The following is a 22,519-nucleotide window of genomic DNA, read 5'->3' on the forward strand; positions in this document are numbered from 1 at the left end:
AATATCAAGGCAGTTTAAATATCTGCATATTTGCAGGAACTGGTATTGCATTGTTTATAAATCTACTTACATTTGTTTGATTCAAATTTAAATCCATCAGCTGTGATTTCATGATTCAAAGATAGTAATCCAGTTCTAATCTCCCTTCTTACAACCTTTCTTAATTCTTCTTCATCATTATTTCCATGAGAAATCAAATGAAACACAACAAACATTGTATCTGGTTTTTCATCTCTAAAACAAATTAATTCAGTACAAATAAAATCATTCTGTCGCTCTCACTTTTGTGTGTATCACTTATTACAAACCCCTCTTTGAAGTCTGAACTTAAAAAACCAAACAGGTTCTAATTATATATACAAATGTATAGCATGTATAAAATATATAGTTAAATTTTGCGGGGTAATAAAGTTGGCAAATATTCTTATTCACTTTATATATTGGTCCCAGCTTTCATGTATAGTTCCTTAGTAAAAAAAATGGCATCATCCATTAAACTTAAAAGAGTCCTCTATACCTTAATCTAACCACCAGTGCAAAACTGACAACTTTGTAGATGCTGATTTATTTTAGAGATTTTTAAAACAATGGACTTCAAATCCTTTGACCTGGTGAACTAACATTATTTCAGCAAACATATCATCTATTTCCAGTTTTATAACGTCCACTTACCGACATCTGACAATTTCCACATCCTGTTCACCAATTGAACTGTCATACAGTCCTTTAATTATGGGCTGCACTCTGTCTACAAATACTTTATAATCGGGATGATCGCCGTTTGTTAGATTTTTTGAAAATTGTTTATCCACTTTAATTTCTGATTCAAAAACAACTGAAATATAATCATTCTATAATTAAATACACATATGAGGCTATTTTCAAACAATGTGATTTTCCTGGATTAGAATAATGATACCTTTGCTCAACATGAACCAGTACCTATTCCAATAGTAAATGAATATGATCCTCAATTTGGAATCTGTCGGTAAGTTCGAATTCACTAACATTGCTGTTATAAACCTATGATTTAAGCTTCATAAAATTATGTTAAGAATTGTACACATAACAATGCAATTATCCACATAAATAATGTTTCCAAGGGGCATTACATTTTAAAAAATATTGATCGGCACTGATTTGTGAACTCGTGAAAGACATTGTTGATATAAACATATGATATGAGTTTCATAACAATCTGGCAAGAATTGTACATGTGATAGCGCTACCAAGACAAGGCGGTCAGACTCATGGAAGGAGGGAAGGAAGGATGGTTGGACACCCAATATTTCTATGCAGGGGACAATAAATTGAAAATTTCAATGCCAATAGCATATATTTCTTAAAAAAATTGCAGGAAAGGATTTCTGATAAAATAAATTGCTTCACCAAGCCCAGCTGGATACAACCGCAGAGGTCCAACCCTGAATAGTTGGGGCAAAAATGGACACAATATTCGCGCTTGATACACGTCTGAATTTGGATTGTAATTAAATATTTGACACATTATAGGTTTCTGACACAGAATAACTGTAGTCAAAGAACTTAAAATTGGTTATATGATTTGAATTTATATTCAATTTTTTTGGCTTTTGTGCAAAACACTATGCTGTTGCGAATTGACCCCCCCCCCCCCCCAAAAAAAAAAAATTTTACCCCCTTTTTTTTTGCTTTTGTGCAATACACTATGCTCTTGCGAATTGACCCCCCCCCCCCCCCCCCCCCCCAAAAAAAAATTTACCCCCTTTTTTTTGCAAAAACAAATATTTGAAGAAATTTTCTTTTTAATTTCTGAAATCTTGAGAAAAAACTGTCCCCCCCCAATTTTTTTTCCCCCTGTTTTGCCCTTAATTCCTAAACGGTTTGAGCCATAACCACCAAAAGCCAATCCTAACCATCCCTTTGTGGTATGGAAACTTGTGGTATAATTTCAGAGAGATCCATACAACGTTCCACAAGTTATTGTCTGGAAACTAGAAAAATGCTTATTTGGGCCCCTTTTTGGCCCCTAATTCCTAAACTGTTCGGACCATAACCCCTAAAATCAATCCCAACCTTCCTTTTGTGGTTATAAACCTTGTGTTTAAATTTCATAGAGATCCATTCACTTAAACTAAAGTTATCGTCTGGAAACCATATGTGTCTTCGGACAACGACGACATCGACATCATAGCATTATACGAACCCCAAAAAATTTTTGCGGTCGTATAAAAATCAGTTTCTGTGTCCGTTTCTGAATCAGTAAATTTTTTTTTCCCGAAATTATATATTTTTTGTCACACCTGAGAAAGTATAAAAATAACGAATTCAAATTCCTGGGCAGTTCTGTATGCTCTAGTTATATGAACAATTTCAGAAAAATTTATTAATTCGCTCCTTTAAGTACCTGTATCCTTTTAAATCTAATGGATAATGTTAACTTTGGAATGACAAAGTTTCAACCAAAAGGGAGCTTCCACACATTCCAATGTACCATACCAGTTTCGTGACTTATGATAAAATCATTCTGTTTTTGTACATCATGTGAACGTATACACAGATGGACAGATGGATGAAAAATGTAGACACTCAAGGGTATACACAGTACTATAATACGTCCTGTGGATAATTGACATATAAAAAACACAATACACATCTAACAGTACTGGCAGTTACAGAAAGCTAATTCAAAGCAAATTTTGCCTAATAAGTATTAAAACAATGCATCATAAGACTAAAATATCAATCTATACACATCCAACAGATTTAGTCTAAATAAATCATAAACAGTTGGAGAAAAACATTACCTTGTGCAATGCCAAAAGTAAAATAAACTGAAAGTAGCACCAGAAGAGTTCATAACTTTATAACAACACATAATGTTTTAACTTAAAAACAAAATCAATGTAAGAACTGATATCTTACTACAGTTATGACAGTGTTAAATTGATAACCTTTAATATTATTTCTTTGAAAAAAACAATGTAAGTAAGGATAAAGTTTTTCAAAAAGATCTTATACAGTGTTAAATTGATAACCTTAAGAATTTCTTTTTTCAAAGGATAAATAAGTGTACAGAGATTCAATTTAAATAGAAAGGCTCGTTAAACAACATCACTATTGCTTGATAGATAGTAATATAATTCATTAAGTAAAATATAAACACAACTATTCATTGTTCATGTAAATTTGTGTTTTAAATTGCAAAATATTAAATTTTTGGCTTCAAAGTTATTGTGAAACTGCATATTCTAGAGGTGGCATGAATCAGATGTGGATACTAAAAAATTCCAAAGATTTTTAATTGGTTATCAAAGGTACCAGGATCATAATTTAATACGCCAGACGCGCGTTTCGTCTACACAAGACTCATCAGTGATGCTCAGATCAAAATAGTTATAAAGCCAAACAAGTACAAAGTTGAAGAGCATTGAGGACCTAAAATTCCAAAAAGTTGTGCCAAATACGGCTAAGGTAATCTATTCCTGGGATAAGAAAATCCTTAGTTTTTCGAAAAATTCAAAGTTTTGTAACAGGATATTTATAAAAATGACCATATAATTGATATTCATGTCAACACCGAAGTGCTGGCTACTGGGCTGGTGATACCCTTGGGGACGAAACGTCCACCAGCAGTGGCATGGACCCAGTGGTGTAAATAGTTATCAAAGGTACCAGGATCATAATTTAATACGCCAGACGTGCGTTTCGTCTACAGAAGACTCATCAGTGACGCTCAGATCAAAATAGTTATAAAGCCAAACAAGTACAAAGTTGAAGAGCATTGAGGACCTAAAATTCCAAAAAGTTGTGCCAGATTTGGCTAAGGTAATCTATTCCTGGGATAAGAAAATCCTTAGTTTTTCGAAAAATTCAAAGTTTTGTAACAGGATATTTTTAAAAATGACCATATAATTGATATTCATAAGGGTACATAAAAGCTAAGACTCTTTCATCTTGCAATAGTATAAAAACATTTGACTTTTCTACACTTTACACAAGTATTCCCTATTCCAAACTAAAAGACAGATTGAAAGAGTTGGTATTGCTTGTTTCATAAAACAGAATGGTCAACGTAGATACAAGTATCTTGTCTTAGGAAGGGATAAATCATTCTGATTCAAACAAAAAATTCTCTGAAACGGACATAATCAAAATGTGTGATTTCTTGATTGACAACATATTTGTTGGTTTGGAGGAGGTGTTTTTCAACAAACTATCAGCATTCCCATTGGAACCAACGTGTTCTATTATTATTATGAAGTTGACTTCATACAGGAACTTCTTAAGAAGAAAGAAAAGAAGTAAGCAGTATCCTTAAACTTTAAATTTCGCTATATAGATGTTGTTCTCTCACTAAATAATTTGTTGACTATGTTGAACGCATCTATCCCATCGAACTAGAGATACATGATACAACAGAAACAGTAAAGTCTGTCTCATATCTTGACTTACATCTCGAAATTGACATTGAGATTCGGATGTAAACGAAACTTTATGACAAAAGAGATAATTTCAGCTTCCCAATTGTGAACTTTCCATTTCTATGTAGCAACATTCCAACAGTGCCTGCATACAGAGTATATATCTCCCAATTGATACATTATTCTCGGGTTTGTTTTTCCTATCATGATTTACCTGATAGAGGGTTGCTGCTCACAAGGAAGCTATTCAACCAAGAGTTCCAAATGATGACGTTGAAATCATCCGTTCATAAATTTTACAGACGCCATCACAAGTTGGTTGACCGTTATTGAATATCCGTTTAACAGATGATAGCGGATATGTTCCTTATGTCGTAACTACAATCCAGTTCCCTTTTCATGAATGTGACATACCGTTTTAGACTAATTACCTGATTTGTATTGACACGAGCAACACGATGGTGCCACATGTGGAGCAGGATCTGCTTACCTTTACCAGTTTTTGGTGGGGTTAGTGTTGATTAGTCCTTTTTTTTGTGATTTGTGTACGATTATTTGTCTGTTTTGTCTTTTTCTTTTTGGCCATGGTGTTGTCAGTTGTTTTTGATTTATGAGTTTGAATGTCCATTAGGTATCTTTCGCCCCTCTTTCAAAATCCAAGACCTTTAAAAATGGAAATGCTTTTAATGAGATTTTACATGCTTTATAATAACTACCTAGTTGTCCTGTTTTGATGGATTTCTAACCAAGTATAATAGTTTAGTGAATTTCTCCTTTTTAATTTCAATAAGAGTTCAGTTATGATCAAGCTGTTTATAGCAATCTTGCAAAAAACTATAACATAAAACATGTATTGTTCTTCGACTCTTAGAGCAATTACCAGTACTCCTGTGAGATTCAACTTTTTATAGATTGTGAATTGCTGATCATTTTTGCTGTAATTATTTCTGTCTGTCTATGATAGTATTTGTCCATTGCCGTAACATAAGCAGAAATGACTCAATCTATGTTTGGTATGCTAAACCCTAAATATCACTGCGATTAAAAATAAAATGCTCCGCTGGGGCGCAGCTTGATACGACCGCAGAGGTCGAACCCTGAACAGTTGGGGCAAGTATGGACACAACATTCAAGCTTGATACAGCACTGAATTTGGATTGTAATTAAATATTTGACACAGCATAGGTTTCTGACACAGAATGAAAGTGGTCTAAGAACTTAAAAATTTTCAATTTACCTATTCATACATGTGATGGACTGTGAAACTCAGATCAGGAGATTGGGAAATTTTGGTCAGGAGATTAGGACTCAGATCAGGAGGTTTTTAATCGACATTAATTTTGTTGTAAATGTAACCGTGTGCTGTAAAAATGGTCTTTTAAAGTGTGTTTTCTTCAACTTTCCAACCAATTTATTATGTTTATAGTACCCTTGTACTTATAAAGTTTCTCCATCTTTATCTTCTACATGTTCAATCTAACATTGTTTTTTTCCAGTATGTTCTTTAAATTTTTTACTTCATATTCTATAAAACAATCATTGCAACCAGAACATTTGTTTAGCTGTCTGCAAATAGTTTTTATTTATTTTTTTTTTTCTCTTGCAAATAGTTTTTATTTGCAAACTCAGAAATTCATTCTATCTGTAAAGTTAGGGTCATAGTTATTATATAAATTTCAATTTAAGCCTTAAAAGGAAGTATAGAATCCTCAAATAATTTTCAAATTATTATTTTTTTATTTGTCCTAAGACATTTAAAATCATTTAATAACCATCCTTTTATGATTATTTGTTCAATTTATATTTTATTTATATTCTTTTAAAAATTTTCATTATTAAAAGGAAAGTAACTTAAAACAGGATAAATCAAGGGAAGTAACCCAATAAATACACAGTTTTTGTTACACAACGGCAGTTAGCCTGAGGTAAAAATCGTTGCTTACCAGTATGTTTGACACCCAAGCTGACAAGTGAAGCCATATAATTATGCATGTTAATTGATTTACAGGTAAAATATAACTTCAGGTAATATCAGTTACACCAGATGCCTGAGATGTTATGTTGGGCAGAAATTTTTCATTCATGAAAAATTTCATACACGGGATTTTTTCAACGGGAGGGGGGGAGGAGACCCCTGAAAACGGGATTATTGTACTCCCGTCGGGAGGTTCACATGTATGCCTATTCAAACCATATCATTATTATTTGCTTTTATATATAAATCAGAAATAACCAATTTAAAATGGAAAATGTTAAAGAAAAAAAAGGAAAAAAAAAATCCCCCCCCCAATTTTTTGAACCCCCTTATGATTCATCGCCCCCAAACTCAATCCCAGCTTTCCCTTTGTGGTATGGTACCTTGCAGTACAATTTCAGAGAGATTCATACACTTGAACACAAGTTATTGTCTGGAAACTAGAAAAATGCTTGTTTTTTGGCCCCAAATTCCTAAACATTTAGGGCAATTACCCCCAAACTCAATTCCAGCTTTCCCTTTGTGATATGGAACCTTGCAGTACAATTTCATAAAGATCCATACACTTACACACAAGTTATTGTCCTGAAACTAGAAAAATGCATGTTTTTTTTGCCCTTTTATGGCCCCTAATTACTAAAATTTTGAGGGAAAACCCCCAAAATCAATCCCAGCCTTCCCTTTGTGATATGGAACCTTGTAGTACAATTTCATAAAGATCCATACACTTACAAACAAGTTATTGTCATGAAACTAGAAAAATGCTTGTTTTTTGCCCCTTTTTGGCCCCTAATTCCTAATATTTGGAGGAAATTACCCCAAAAATCAATCCCAGTATTCCCTTTGTGATATGGAACCTTGTAGTACAATTTCATAAAGATCCATACACTTACAAACAAGTTATTGTCATGAAACTAGAAAAATGCTTGTTTTTTGCCCCTTTTTGGCCCCTAATTCCTAAAATTTGGAGACAATTACCCCCAAAATCAATCCCAGCATTCCCTTTGTGATATGGAACCTTGTGGTACAATGTCAGAGAGATCCATACACTTACACACAAGTTATGTCTGGAAGTTACAAAAATGCTTATTTTTGGCCCCTTTTGGCCCCTAATTCCTTAACTGTTAGTACCATAACCCCCAAAATCAATCCCCACCTTCCTTTTGTGGTATTGAACCTTATGGTAAAATTTCAATGAGATCCATTCACTTAAACTAAAGTTAGAGTGCGAAAACTAATGTGTATTCGGACGACGACGCCGGACGACGACGACGACGACGACGACGACGCCAACGTCATACCAATATACGACCACAAAAATTTTTTTGCGGTCGTATAAAAACTAGAGGCTCTCAAGAGCCTGTGTCGCTCACCTGATTCTACTTAGGTTTTTGAAATCATGTCAAAATAGATTAAAATCATAACAGATACCCTAATAATGAGTGAGGCCAAATTTGGTTTAATATTGGCCCTGTAATTTAATAAAAAATCCTGGTGGCCATCTTGAACAGTAAATCAGCAACAAAGTAGCAACACTTCATCAGCACCTCATAAGAAACATTTATGCCATGTTTGGTTTCATTCCATTCAGTGCATCTCTAGAAGAAGCATTTGTATGTATTTCCAATACGGTCTTATGTTAAAGGAAGTCCCCCGCTGGCGGCCATCTTGGATGATGGATCAGCTTCAAAGTAACAACACTTGGTCAGCACCTCAAAAGGAACATTCATGCCATGTTTAGTTTCATTCCATTCAGTGGTTCTTTAAAAGAAGACATTTGTATGTATTTCCCATAGGGTCCTATGTTAAACTAAGTCCCCCGCTGGCGGCCATCTTGGATGATGGATCAGCTTCAAAGTAACAACACTTGGTCAGCACTTCATAAGGAACATTCATGCCATGTTTGGTTTCATTCCATTCAGTGGTTCTTTAAAAGAAGACATTTGTATGTATTTCCCATAGGGTCCTATGTTAAACTAAGTCCCCCGCTGGCGGCCATCTTGGATTATGGATCGGCTTCAAAGTAACAACACTTGGTCCGCACCTCATAAGGAACATTCATGCCATGTTTGGTTTCATTCCATTCAGTGGTTCTCTAAAAGAAGACATTTGTATGTATTTCCCATAGGGTCCTATGTTAAACTAAGTCCCCCGCTGGCGGCCATCTTGGATTATGGATCGGCTTCAAAGTAACAACACTTAGTCAGCACCTCATAAGGAACATTCATGCCATGTTTGGTTTCATTCCATTCAGTGGTTCTCCAGAAGAAGTTCAAAGTGTAAAAAGTTAACGACGACAACAACAGACGCCAAGTGATGAGAAAAGCTCACTTGGCCCTTCGGGCCAGGTGAGCTAAAAATAGATGCACAGCTTCAAGCCATGAAGAAGTTTGTTTATATTATGGAAGTCATAGACAAGGAGTTTAGGATAAACTAGCAGATATATTTGCAGAAACTGTTTAGTCTACGTATGGTTCAAATGGTAGTTTATTTCTGTGTGTTCTGAAATAGAATACATGCAAATATTTTGTACCAAAGAAGCAAGCAATAACTTCTATCCATCTAAATAGTTCTAAAGCAATTTCAAGGATCCAACCTTTAAATGTATCTCTATTCAATTATAAACCAATTAATTACTTACTGACGTCTTTGAAAGAAAATCCAGTTGGAGAACAAGTTGTTGTCAAGGTCTTTCCTAGTCTTCCCTCTGAAATTTGCTTTTTAATAGTGTCTTTCAACTTCTTTTCGTTTTTGAGATCCACTGATGTTAAGTTGCATTTTGCAGAGATACAGTTTGTAGATGGTAAAGATCTGATAATAAATCCAATACTTTTACAATTGAGCAAATCAGTTTAAAGCGAAAAAAAGGTGTACTGTTGAAATAAAATTTAAAAATGTTTTTACACAATATTTATATAACCCCAACCGTCAACTTGGGTTAATATGTGACTAGGAAATGTATATGTCAGAAATGACCTGCCTCCAATTTTTGTGGTTTGAGACACAAACACTAATAAGCAAAACTAAAGCAAACAAAAGCAATTCAAGAACAAGGGACAAGATTTCGTGTATTTAGGCAGCCATTTCAAAAATAAAAGCAGACAGAAATTTGTTGACACAAGGAATAAATGTCAAATAGAGACTCAAACCTGTAAAGACATTCTTGTTGCAATCCCAGCATAGAAAGAAGTTTCTCAATAAATCCTATTTTTGAATAGAAGTAGAATTTGCCTGATGACACAAATGCAGACGCTCAAGCTTTGCAATTTTCTAAGTTAACAAGGCCATTAATCAGAACTGTAAATGACTCAACAGTCAAAATCATACTCTATCTATATGTTGTGGTTCTTAGCATTGTGTACGAGTTTCATAAAGTTTGGGTGAAAAGAACTGAAGTTAGAGTGCAAAAACAAAAACAAAAAAATTCCAAGTAAACAAAGGGGCATAGTTCTAGAACTGTAAATGACTCACAGTCCAAATTCGAATTCTGTCTTTATGTTGTGGTTCTTAGCCTTGTGTATGAGTTTCTTAAAATTTTTATTAGACAAACTTAAGTAAGAATGCAGAAACGAAAAAAAGAGCAATTTTCCAAGTTATAAACCGGCAAAGCTTTAGAACAGTAAATGAATCACTTCCTAAATTCAAAATCTGTCTGGTAGTTTTTGTTTTTGAGTTTCTTAAAATTTCCATGAGGCAAACTTAAGTTAGAGTGTGGAAACGAAAATGGGAGAGATCGTACGTCGGAAGGACGTCAAGTGTAAAACGAAATGCACCTGTTGCCTACGTCGAGTTTTTACCATCATTTTTTTCTAATTTCTCAAAAATTAATATTTGTCATCAGGATTTAAACTAGAGGCTCTCAAGAGCCTGTGTCGTTCACCTGTATTTACGGATGCTTTGGAAATCATGTAAAATAAGGTTAAAATCATAATTAATAGTATTGGATATTAGATATTATAATGATATCTAAGATAATAACAAAAACCTGCAAAATTTTTGTAAAATTACTAACTCAGGGGCAGCAACTCAACAACGGGTTGTCGGATTCGTCTGAAAATTTCAGGGCAGATAAATCTAAATCTGATGAACATTTTTGCCACCTGTCAGATTTGCTCTAAATGCTTTAGTTTCAGAGATATAAACCAAAAACTGCATTTTACCCCTATGTTCTATTTTTAACCAAGTCGGTCATGATGGTTGGAATGCGGGGTCATCGGACAAATTTTTTAAACTAGATACCCTAATAATGATTATAGCCAAGTATGGTTAAGTTTGTCTTAGTAGTTTCAGAGAAGAAGATTTTTGTAAAAGATTACAAAAATTTACAAAAAATTGTTAAAAATTGACTATTAAGGGCAATAACTCCTAAAGGGGACGACTGACAATTTTGGTCATGACAACTTATTTGTAGATCTGACTTTGCTGAACATTATTGCTGTTAACAGTTTATCTCTATCTATAATAATATTCAAGATAATAACCAAAAACTGCAAAATTTCCTTAAAATTACCAATTCAGGGGCAGCAACCCAACAACAGGTTGTCAGATTTGTCTGAAAATTTCAGGGCAGATAGATCTTGACCTGATAATCAGTTTTACTCTATGTCAGATTTACTCTAAATGCTTTGTTTCAGAGATATAAGCCAAAATCTACATTTTACCCCTATGTTCTATTTTTAGCCACGGCAGCCATCTTGGTTGGTTGGCAGGGTCATCGGACACATTTTTTAAACTAGATACCCTAATGATGATTGTGGCCAAGTTTGGTTAAATTTTGCCCAGTGGTTTCAGAGGAGAAGATTTTTGTAAAAAGCTAAAGACGACGACGACGCCGACGGACAACGGACGCCAAGTGATGAGAAAAGCTCACTTGGCCCTTCGGGCCAGGTGAGCTAAAAAGAATACACACTATACCTTTTTTTATGTCCTTACACAAAAAGTGATTTTTCAACCTTTTTCATTTTTTAACAAAATCTAAGTTTTTAATTCCATCCCTTCTTTTTATAAACATTCATGGGTAACACCAGGAGTCAATATCATATACCATAGTATACCTATTATTCACTTTGCACTGAAATCCTAGCACAAATATTGTTTTCTTGCAAATTTGACACACGAATCAACTTGAAATAGCATATTAATATAAACAAGCATTCTGTGAATATTGCTTGGCAAAATATAGTTAAAAGATACTTTTCGAGTTTTTTAGCGTTGACAAACAGACTGTTGGGAAAAAAATTATAGGGTTCCAACCATCCTCGATACAAGGCCCTAATTCGGCCACAAAATGTGTGTGTAACAAAGGGGTTTTCCGCAGAATCTATGGTTTGAAGGTCAGGATTTTAATTTTGGTCAAAAGTAAGAAAAATATGGTGTCTGAAGTTCCAGTATTAAACCTCTATCAATTTGTTAAGCAATCTATAATTACATCTGAGTTCTGGTATAATTCAGTTATTTCCATTAAACGTACTATACATGTTTTATAGAAATAACTGCATATATTATATATATAGTTGACAGTACAGATTTTTTTACAACCAAAAAGATGTATCTGTTCCTTTGTTTTTACATGCTGTAATAGGCACAAGCTTTATAGGAATAACATTTCTGCAACATAAATTTATGGTAGAGACCCTGTGTTCTATAGTAGCATAAATATGTACTTAGTCAGGAGCCTGTAATTCAGTGGTTGTCATTTGTTGCTGTATATCATATTTGTGTTTCGTATATTATTTTGTACATTAATCAGGCTGTTATTTTTCTCGATTGAATTGTTCTAGATTCTCATTTTAAGGCTTTTATAGCCAACTATGCGGTATGAGTTTTACTCATTGTCAAAGGCCGTACGATGACCAGTATAGTTGTTAATGTTTGTGTCATTTGGTCTCTTGCGGAGAGTCGTCATATTTGTAATCATATCACATCTTCTTATTTCATATTATATCATTCCAATTGCTGGACTAATGAAACCTTAAAAATGTTTCCTTTACACTTAGTCTATTGAAACTGAAGACGCAGTATTTTCTGACTTTTGACCATGTGGCAGCTCAGCCTGTTTTAACAGTTTTGAATTACTCTTTTGCTGAGTAGTATTTTCCACTGAACATCTCAAATAATACTTACCTAAACTCTTCCACTTGACATAACTGTGTACCTGGAACAGAATCATACAAAAAATGCAAGATTCTTTCTATTCCTTTTGCCATCATTTTAAATTCTTGGCTGTCTTTCTGACCTAAAGCTGCATCATATTTTTTGGTAAGGTTTATAACCATTGTATATTTATCATGTTTATCTGAAATTGATTTAATTACATGTTATTAGTAGATAAAACAAGAGGCTTCAAATACTATTGAATCACAACCTGGTAAAAATGTGCCACTTATATGATTATTCGACTTTTATTGACAATTACGGTCATGTCAACTCATGTATAGAGCTTATTGCACAGAATAATGTTGCTTTTACCGCATCTCTCTTTCTATTATATGCAAATAGGGTACACACCATCTTTCAACAGTAATAACTCCAATAAGTGTTCAAATGATTATTTCTACCATTATGACTTATTTGTAAATCTTATTTGCTGAACATTTTTGGTGTTGACAGTTTTTCTCTATCTATTATACAATAAATTGATGCGCCGAGTGCAGCTGGATATGACCGCAGAGGTCCAATCCTGAACAAATGGAGAAAATTGGGGAAAAAATGGACACAGTATTTGCGCTTGATACAGGTCTGAATTTGGATTGTAATTAAATACTTGACACAGAATAACTGTAGTCAAAGAACTTAGAATTGGTTATATGGTTTGAATTTATATTCAATTTTTTGCTTTTGTGCAATACACCATGCTTTTTCGAATTGAACCCCCCCCCTAAAAAAAAATTTTTTTTACCCCCCCCCCCCCCCCCTTTATCCAAAAAAAAAATTCTTTCCCTCAAGATATGGTCATAATCTCAATTCAAATTTCATTGGAGTTTGCAACCATAATTACCAATTTAAATACATCATAAAAGTCTTAAAATAGAAAATGACATACATAATCAAGGCTAAAATTAATATACCTTAATCAGCATTTTTAAAACAGTAAGTTCTAAAAATAAATTGACAGCCAATCACCTCAAGACAATACAACATTTCTTTTTACATAATTTAAAAGCAGTGTAAGGGAGGTAATTCAAACACAACATTGTTCTTTTAAAGTAATTGTCTATTCACCAGGAAACCCTTGTTTTTCCCCCTAATTCCTAAACGGTTTGAGCCATAACCCCCAAAAGCCAATCCTAACCATCCCTTTGTGGTATGGAAACTTGTGGTATAATTTCAGAAAGATCCATACAACGTTCCACAAGTTATTGTCTGGAAACTACAAAAATGCTTGTTTTTGGCCCCTTTTTAGCCCCTTATTCCTAAACTGTTGGTACCATAACCCCAAAATCAATCCCAACCTTCCTATTGTGGTATTGAACCTTCTTGTAAAATTTTATAGAGATCCATTCACCTAAACTAAAGTTATTGTCCAGAAACCAAATGTGTCTTCAGACAACGACGCAGACAACTACGACGACATCATACCATTATACGAACCCAAAAAAATTGTTTGTGGTCATATAAAAATGGGTATAAATCATCTTTCAAGGGCAATAACTCCTCTAAGAAGTGAGTTGGCAATTTTTGCCATGTTGATTTATTTTAAGATCTGATTTTGCTAATAATTTTTAGAAACAAATTATCTCTACGCTTTATTGTTTCTAAAAAATCGCCTGGTAATTTGTTTTCTTCATTTGCATAACTTCTTTAGGTCGACAATTTAAGATTTTGTAGATGTAGACTTATTTGCAAAATATTTCCATTTTTTGTTAATACATTTTCTCCACACACTTAAACTAAAACAATCACTTCATGCAACCCCGCATAAATGTGCATGCAAACAATCTAACTTCTGAATAATAATACTTATAACCTCCTTGCTTATCCAATGAAAATCCATCAGGGCTGTCGCTGATTTCCAGACTTGCATCCACATTTCCACCATTTACTAGTTGTTCTAGTGCTTCCTTGATTTTACTTCCATCAGGATTATAAAGTGAAGAGATTTCGAATGAAGTCAATACTTCACCAGGCCTATAAGTAATAGAATATACATAAAATATATCAAAAAACTATGCTAGAATTATCTTTAAATCTCCTTTCTCTAAACCCAGTATACAGGTTATTTTAAGGTTGGAAAATTATGTTATTGCAGGTAAATTTCTGTTTTAATGATGTAAATTAAATATATGATCAATGACTACTTTTTGGGGGTGAACTTTAGTTGTGTTTTTGCTAATCTATGTGAAAAATGAAAGAACCTTTGTAAGTATGCTCACATACCTCACGCAACCACCTTGATACTCACAGGCAAACAGTTTAAGAAAGTTATTAAAATTTCAAAAACTTTAACCACAGAGTGAATATTTGTGGAAATGCCGACGACGCCGACGATGGAATGTAGGATCGCTATGTCTCGCTTTTGCGACAAAAGTCGCAAGCTCGACAAAAATGTGGTAATTAACAATAGGGAAAGAAAAATCAATCCTTTTGTCGTAAATGTTTGTGAATGTAAGGCATAGAATACCTAAGCCGTATTTGGCACAAATTTTTGGAATTTTGGGTCCTCAATGCTCAACTTTATACTTGTTTGGCTTTCTAACTATTTTGATCTGAGCGTCACTGATGAGTCTTATGTAGACGAAACGCGTGTCTGGTGTATCAAATTATAAGCCTGGTACCTTTGATAACTATTTACACCACTGGGTCGATGCCACTGCTCGTGGATGTTTCATCCCCGAGGGTATCACCAGCCCAGTAGTCAGCACTTCGTTGTTGAAATGAATATCAATTATATGGTCATTTTAATAAATTAACTGTTTGCAAAAGTATGAATTATTCGAAATACTAAGGATTTTCTTATCCCAGGCATAGAATACCTTAGCCGTGTTTGGCACAACTTTTTGGAATTTTTGTTCCTCAATGCTCTTCAACTTTATACTTGTTTGGCTTTCTAACTATTTTGATCTGAGCGTTAATGATGAATCTTATGTAGACAAAACGCGCGTCTGGCGTATCAAATTATAAGCCTGGTACCTTTGATAACTATTTGTGTATAGAGCTTCTGGTTTATGGTTACATTGTTGGCACATGATCTGTATTTCAATTAGATTGACCCAAAATAAATCTAGGGTATAAAAAAGAAGATGTGGTATGATTGCCAATGAGACAACTCTCCACAAGAGACCAAATGACACAGAAATTAACAACTATAGGTCACCGTAAGGCCTTCAACAATGTGCAAAGCCCATACCGCATAGTCAGCTATAAAAGGCCCCAAAATGACAAATGTAAAACAATTCAAACGAGAAAACAAAAGGCCTTATTTATGTACAACAAATGAACGAAAAACAAATATGTAACACATCAACAAACTACAACCACTGAATTACAGGCTCCTGACTTGGGACAGGCACATACATACAGAATGTGGCAGGGTTAAACATGTTAGCGGGATCCCAACCCTCCCCCTAACCTGGGACAGTAGTGTAACAGTACCGCATACGAACGAACTATAAAAAGCAGTTGAAAAAGACTTAACTCATCAGATGGATACAAATAGAAATACATCTAAGGAGTTCTTTTAGTGAAGGAGCTATTGTTAACTCTTTAAATCTGTGATTGTAATATTCATCGTCATCAATGCTTTTGAAACATACATGTATGTGAAATAGAATGAAAATAACTTGTGTTACTCAGAAGCTTAGAATAAATTCATGAAAATGGTTGTCCAAAACATACTACACTAGTGATTTTAAGAGTTGTGTCCATTAGTCTAAATCTATCTTCTTTACTAACCCAGAACTTGAAGTTTTAGCTAATTTCACTTCCTGCTCACCATCAACAGTATCAAAAATATATGTAAAAATTGTTTTCATACGATTAGCAAATTCTTTATAATCTGTTTTATAACATGGTTCTATGTACTTTTCTGTGATATTGACATCTGCCCGAAACAAAGCTGAAAATCAAAGTTATTAAAATATGAATCATAATGTCTGATTGATTGATATAAAGCTATATCTATATTTAAATATATGTGTGTGTGTGTGTGTGTATACTGCAACTAAAAATCAAAATGCATTGAATATATAAGTTTTTGTTATACAGTCACTGACTTCATAAAGCCTTGATTGTGACAATGATTCAATTAAAGAAAAAAGTAAAATCACAAAAATACTGAACTCCGAGGAAAATTTAAAAAGGAAAGTCCCTAATCAAATGGCAAAATCAAAAGCTCAAACGAATGGATAATAACTGTCATATTCCTGACTGGTACAGGCATTTTCCTATGTGACGATAATACTTGTTTGATGAACGGAAAGATGAAGGTGATTTGACAAGGTTTTTTCTTAAGTACCTTAACTAATGTACCCATGACGTTCTTGCACGATCGGCAAAATGATATTAGTACATATCACCATTTTAAGACAGACTGAACTAGCTGTCAGTAACTGCGAGTACTCTCAGATCTGTACTTAGTGTCTTTTTGTTGTTCGGATGTACAAGTACCCGGCCACGTCCACTTGTATTTGTAGTATTTGCATTTTTATCCATCTGATGAGTTAAGCCTTTTTCAACTGATTTTTATAGTTCGTTCTTATGTTGTACTGTTACACCACTGTCCCAGGTTAGGGGAGGGTTGGGATCCCGCTAACATGTTTAACCCCGCCACATTCTGTATGTATGTGCCTGTCCCAAGTCAGGAGCCTGTAATTCAGTGGTTGTCGTTTGTTTATGTGTTACATATTTGTTTTTCGTTCATTTGTTCTACATAAATTAGGCCGTTAGTTTTCTCGTTTGAATTGTTTTACATTGTCATTTCCGGGCCTTTTATAGCTAACTATGTGGTATGGGCTTTGCTCATTGTTATAGGCCGTACAGTGACCTATAGTTGTTAATTTCTGTGTCATTTTGGTCTCTTGTGGAGAGTTGTCTCATTGGCAATCATACCACATCTTCTTTTTTATATGAGCTGTTTTGTGTAGTGCAAACATTTGCCAATTTGAAAAGGTTGGAATTAACCTGCGTGCAACCTCCTGTACAAAAGGGGAAAAAGCTTCAACAAGAAGTGGAACCCCTTCTAAAGCAATTTCCAATTTTAATGAAGAACATACTTCATTTATACTTTTTGTTTTATTATCTGTACCTATATACCAAACTCTGAGCATACCTTCAGGATAAAGTTGAATCCACTGGTAATTTGGTATTTTCCTATCTGCTTTCTCAAACTCTAGTCGCTTGTCAAGTAGGTATTGAACTAAATGATCTGGGGGATGTTTATCATCAAAGTAATGTCTAACAACCTCAGTGCACACCTGGTACATAAGATATAGAGACCGAAAATATCGTTCCTCGGGGGTCATTTTACTGCCGATCCCATCCATCTTTTGTTAACGAATTCTGTTAGTTCATTCTCAAAACTATGAAGAACAAACTGTACCTAAAATTAACATACTGTGGATTAATTTACTATTATGAGAACCAATTTTCATGAATTGAGGCAAAATTGTTTCATGGATACTTGACGAGCTTGAACTTGTGGATTTGATAAATATTGCTTTATTATATATGATTAGACTATCTTAATAAATTAATATAAGATGCAGTGTTACGAAAATGTCATGGAACGGTAGAGCCTCACTGGTAAAGAAGTTACATTTATGGTACTACAAACTGTCCATACCTTTATTTTGGCATCACACAAGGACATGTTTTTCTCTTACTTTTAATGACATCTTTAATTTATACTAAATCCATTGGAAGTTGGATGTATACTGATTGATATTTTAGTCTTGGCTACATGATTTTTCTATAAATTGTCTTTGGCTTTGAACTAGTTTTCAGTAACTGCAAGTACTCTCAGATATACAAATGTACATGTCATGTACTGTGTGTCTATTGTTTTTTTGGGGTTTTTTTTTGCTGCTTTGTATCAGTGTATTGCACTAATGAATTAAGTCTTTTTCAACTGGTTTTGATACTATTTTGATGTTAGACTGTAACACCACTGTTTTAGGTTAGGGGAGGCTTTGGCGCCAGCAAACATGTTTAACCAGCCACATTCTGTATGTGCCTGTCCCAAGTCAGGAGCCTGTATTTCAGTGTTTGTTGTTTGTTGCTGTACATCATATTTGTTCATTATTTTGTACATAAATCAGGCCGTTAATTTCCATGTTTGAATTGTTTAAATTTGTAATTTCAGGGCCTTTTAATTTAAAGCTTACTATGCGCTATGGGTTTAGCTCTTTGTTGAAGGCCATAAGGTGACCTATAGTTGTTTCAACTTCTACATTATTTGGTCTCTGGTGGAGAGTTGTCTTATTGGCCATCATACCACATCTTCTTATTTTTATATATGTTGGAATTCCTTAATTGACAAGGTACTTAATATAGAAATAAGCAGATGCATAATGACTGCCAATGAGACAACTATCCACCACAGTTACAGCCTTCAATAATGAGTTGTTATTGTTTGCTATTACTAAGTTTCTAATTTTTTTCTTTGTTGTCTTAGACTTAGTTATTATTTTATCATATTTATCTTTAGGTTGAATGAAAATATATACCCCTATATATCATCTATGTATACATAAATATGACAAATGATAAAAAAACAAGAATGTGTCCATAGTACACGAATGCCCCACTCGCACTATCATTTTCTATGTTCAGTGGACCATTAAATTGGGTTCAAAACTCTAATTTGGCATTAAAATTAGAAAGTTCTTTTATCATAGGGAACATGTGTACTAACTTTCAAGTTGATTGGACTTCAACTTCATCAAAAACTATCTTGACCAAAAATTGTAACCTGAAGTGGGACAGACGGATGAACGAACGCACAGACCGAAAAACATAATGCCCCTCTACTATCGTAGGTGGGGCATAAATTAGATTATACAACCATGTATACATTTAAGTTTTGGTTTAAAATATAATAATTAAATGTTGCAGTTGATTAAATTATAATTATTATTCAAATAGATAATCAATAACACTACACAATGCACTACAGACATGACAGATGCCTTTTTATACATGTATATATTTAAATATATTTAATTAAATAAAAGAACAGAGTTCCAATGTCCCCCGCGTAGCACATATTTTATCTATCAAAGGTACAAGGGGAATAACTAAAAAAAACACTTTTTTTTCTACTGTTTATTAATATCTTAAATGAAATGAAGGCTTCAGAGCAAATGCAATGTGATTTCCATTATAATTTATATTTCCAAGGGCATAACTCGTTAAAAATATTTTTAAAGTGTCAAAGACATTGCTGATATAAACCTATGATATAAGTTTCATAAAATTCTAGCAAGAATTGAACACATGAAAGCGATAACATTAAAATTTTCATATACTGTGGATTCATTATTATTTACACGGATACCAATTTTTGTGGATTTCAAGGGTACAGGTGAAGTTCAACAAATTACAAATTTTTTATGGATTTGTATGCAGACTTTTGCGAAACCACGAAATCAAATATTCATGAAAATGTAAGTTTTCCTCAATTCACGAAAAATTGATATCCATATAAATAAATCAATATTTTCAAGGGGCATAACTCTTAAAAAATAATTGATCGGCACTGATTTTTTAAGTCTTCAAACTCATTGACCAGTGGTAAGAGAAAAAACAGAGAGGCGAAAGATACCAGAGGGACATTCAAACTCATAAGTCGAAAAAACAAACTGACAATGCCATGGCTAAAAAAGAAAAGGACAAACAGACAAACAATTTTACACAAAAACACAACATAGAAAACTAAAGACTAAGCATCACGAACCCCACCAAAAACTGGGGATGATCTCAGGAGATCCGGAGGGGTAAGCAGATCCTGCTCCACATGTAGCAGCTGATGTGTTGCTCATGTTAGTACAAACCCAGTAACAAGTCTTTTAAGCTGTCTTTAGTTATTTTTAAAAAAAGTTCAGCATGTAATTGACAGTAATCAAAACGTAATGTAATTACTTTTGATATAAAGTAATCGATTACACAAAAATCATTCATGTAATCGATTGATCGATTACACAAACATCCTTCATGTAATCGATTGATCGAATAACACAAAAATCCTTCATGTAATCGATTATTAATTGATTACAATTGACAGTAATCATGTCCATTCCGAATTTCTTTAATAGCCTTTCATATTATAATGAAGAGTTAATTGCATTAACAGTTGATGTTCAATTGTTCTAGATCAAGTCAATTGTATATAATGATTAATTCTTCATTTATAATTGAAGAGTTGATTGAATTCACAGTTGATGTTGATTTTTTTCTCGTTTGTGTCCATTGTAATGATCGTGCCTTTTATATAAGAAAAGAGTTGATTGAATCGACAGCCGATATTTAATCATGATCGATCATATCAATCGTAACAATATTTCATTCCATATTATTTTGAAGACGATTGAATTGACAGCCGATGTTCAATAATAAGTGTAATAAGTTTATTTTTTTTAAAGTTTTAAACATGTTAAAGGGTATATAAATTGAAGTATAAACAATGACTACTTATTAATAATTTTTCGTAAACAATAAGAAAAGTTAAATTTATATTACCAAAACAACTTTGATGATAAAGTTAAAATAAAGAAGAACTCAGTATAATAGTCCCAGTTTTACTCGGCATTAGTTTATCCCCGTGTAAAAACATTTCTTTCTAGTAAATGTATTTAATTTGTTTAAATAGTTTTATTATTTATATATTTTTATTTTTTGCATTTAATTATTTCTTTTTCATTTTAAATCTACCAATTTTAACGGTATTCTATATGCTGACTTGTTCGCTGAAATCTGTTGTTTACATGTATTAGGGAGCTACCATTTGATTTTTATGGGGGGGGTGCTAGGATGAAATTTGAAAAAAAGGCAGGACAGAAGTTTTGAGTAAAAAAAAAAAAGGCAGGATGAGCAACTTGGCAAAAAAAAAGGCAGGATGACAAATTATGTATAAAAAGTCAGGATAAACTAATAAAAAAAGGCAGGACCGAATAAAGTGAAAAATAAAAAGGCAGGACCGAGATTAGATTACAACTAAAAAAAAATGCAGGACACAATTTTTCATCCTAGCCCACGCCCCCCCCCCCCCCATAAAAATCAAATGGTAGCTCCCTTACCATTGACTGCATGTAATTATTATAATTTTTCTGTAAATGTCCTTGGAATGCTTTTCCGTTTTCAAAACTATTATAAGTCGTCCCAAAGGGTTTGTAGAGATGTCGTTTTTACACTTCCTTGTTTCAGATCATTTTTGAGGTCCTGGGACAGTTGGAGGGTATTTCCCTTCCCCTTTTAATGTTGGATATGTCCCTATGTGTCTCACCTTGTAATATGTCCTATGTTATAAACTGACTTTCAACATTTTCGCTCCAACGGTATTTCATTTTCTTATCGCCTTTACAGCAGAATGCATTGAGTGTGTAAGGTAAAGGTAGAATCTGGTTAGCTTGCTTGTTAGCTTAACCGTGAGTCATTATTAGGTCAGGTATACTACCGTCCTTTCGGAGTAGTATAGGTTATCGGTCGGACTAGTCTACTCTTAAAGGAGGGTAGTTTACCTAACATAATAAAATTTCATCATCTTCCTTCTATGATCTTCTATGTGCGGGACCGACTAATAAGTCAACTCGGACCATCTCACTGTACAAATCCTTGATTTATTATAAAACTTATCTCTAAAAAAGTCCATGTTGAATTTAAATTGTTTTAATTATTTGTTGAATTCTTTATTTATCATTTTAAAGTCAACTCAGACCGTCTATATTATGTAAATGACATATATTTGTTGTTATTTAAAAGATCTTCCACTAAGGAGCCTCCTCATGGGGTTTTTGATTATTTGATTACTTGGCCGTTTTTATAGTGATTATTTGATTACCAGACCAAATATTTCATGATTATTTGATTACCAGATCAAATATTTCATGATTATTTGATTATTTGATAGTCTAGGACTGCCGGTATTTTTGATTATTTGATTATCTTGTATAAAAAATGATTAATGATTATGTGATTATATTGGCAAAAA

General features: G+C 33.5%; 1 protein-coding gene across 1 annotated transcript in view; it reads right to left on the reverse strand.

Moving 5' to 3' along the window:
• The window catches only part of LOC127712756 (uncharacterized), a 63,387-nt gene extending 41,429 nt beyond the window's left edge, over window positions 1–21,958 (reverse strand). Inside the window, exons 1-8 of the mRNA XM_052219369.1 lie at window positions 21,815–21,958; window positions 17,645–17,914; window positions 16,270–16,432; window positions 14,345–14,505; window positions 12,502–12,673; window positions 9,020–9,189; window positions 673–835; window positions 71–234 (exon numbers count right to left, since the gene is read on the reverse strand). Coding sequence (XP_052075329.1) covers window positions 71–234; window positions 673–835; window positions 9,020–9,189; window positions 12,502–12,673; window positions 14,345–14,505; window positions 16,270–16,432; window positions 17,645–17,858 — 1,207 coding nt within the window. The 5' untranslated portion in view covers window positions 17,859–17,914; window positions 21,815–21,958. The remainder of the gene's footprint in view (window positions 1–70; window positions 235–672; window positions 836–9,019; window positions 9,190–12,501; window positions 12,674–14,344; window positions 14,506–16,269; window positions 16,433–17,644; window positions 17,915–21,814) is intronic.
• Between the last annotated feature and the right edge of the window lie 561 nt (window positions 21,959–22,519).

This window comes from Mytilus californianus, unplaced genomic scaffold, assembly GCF_021869535.1.
Source record: "Mytilus californianus isolate M0D057914Y unplaced genomic scaffold, xbMytCali1.0.p SCAF_8, whole genome shotgun sequence".
Classification (NCBI taxonomy): Eukaryota; Metazoa; Mollusca; class Bivalvia; order Mytilida; family Mytilidae; genus Mytilus; species Mytilus californianus.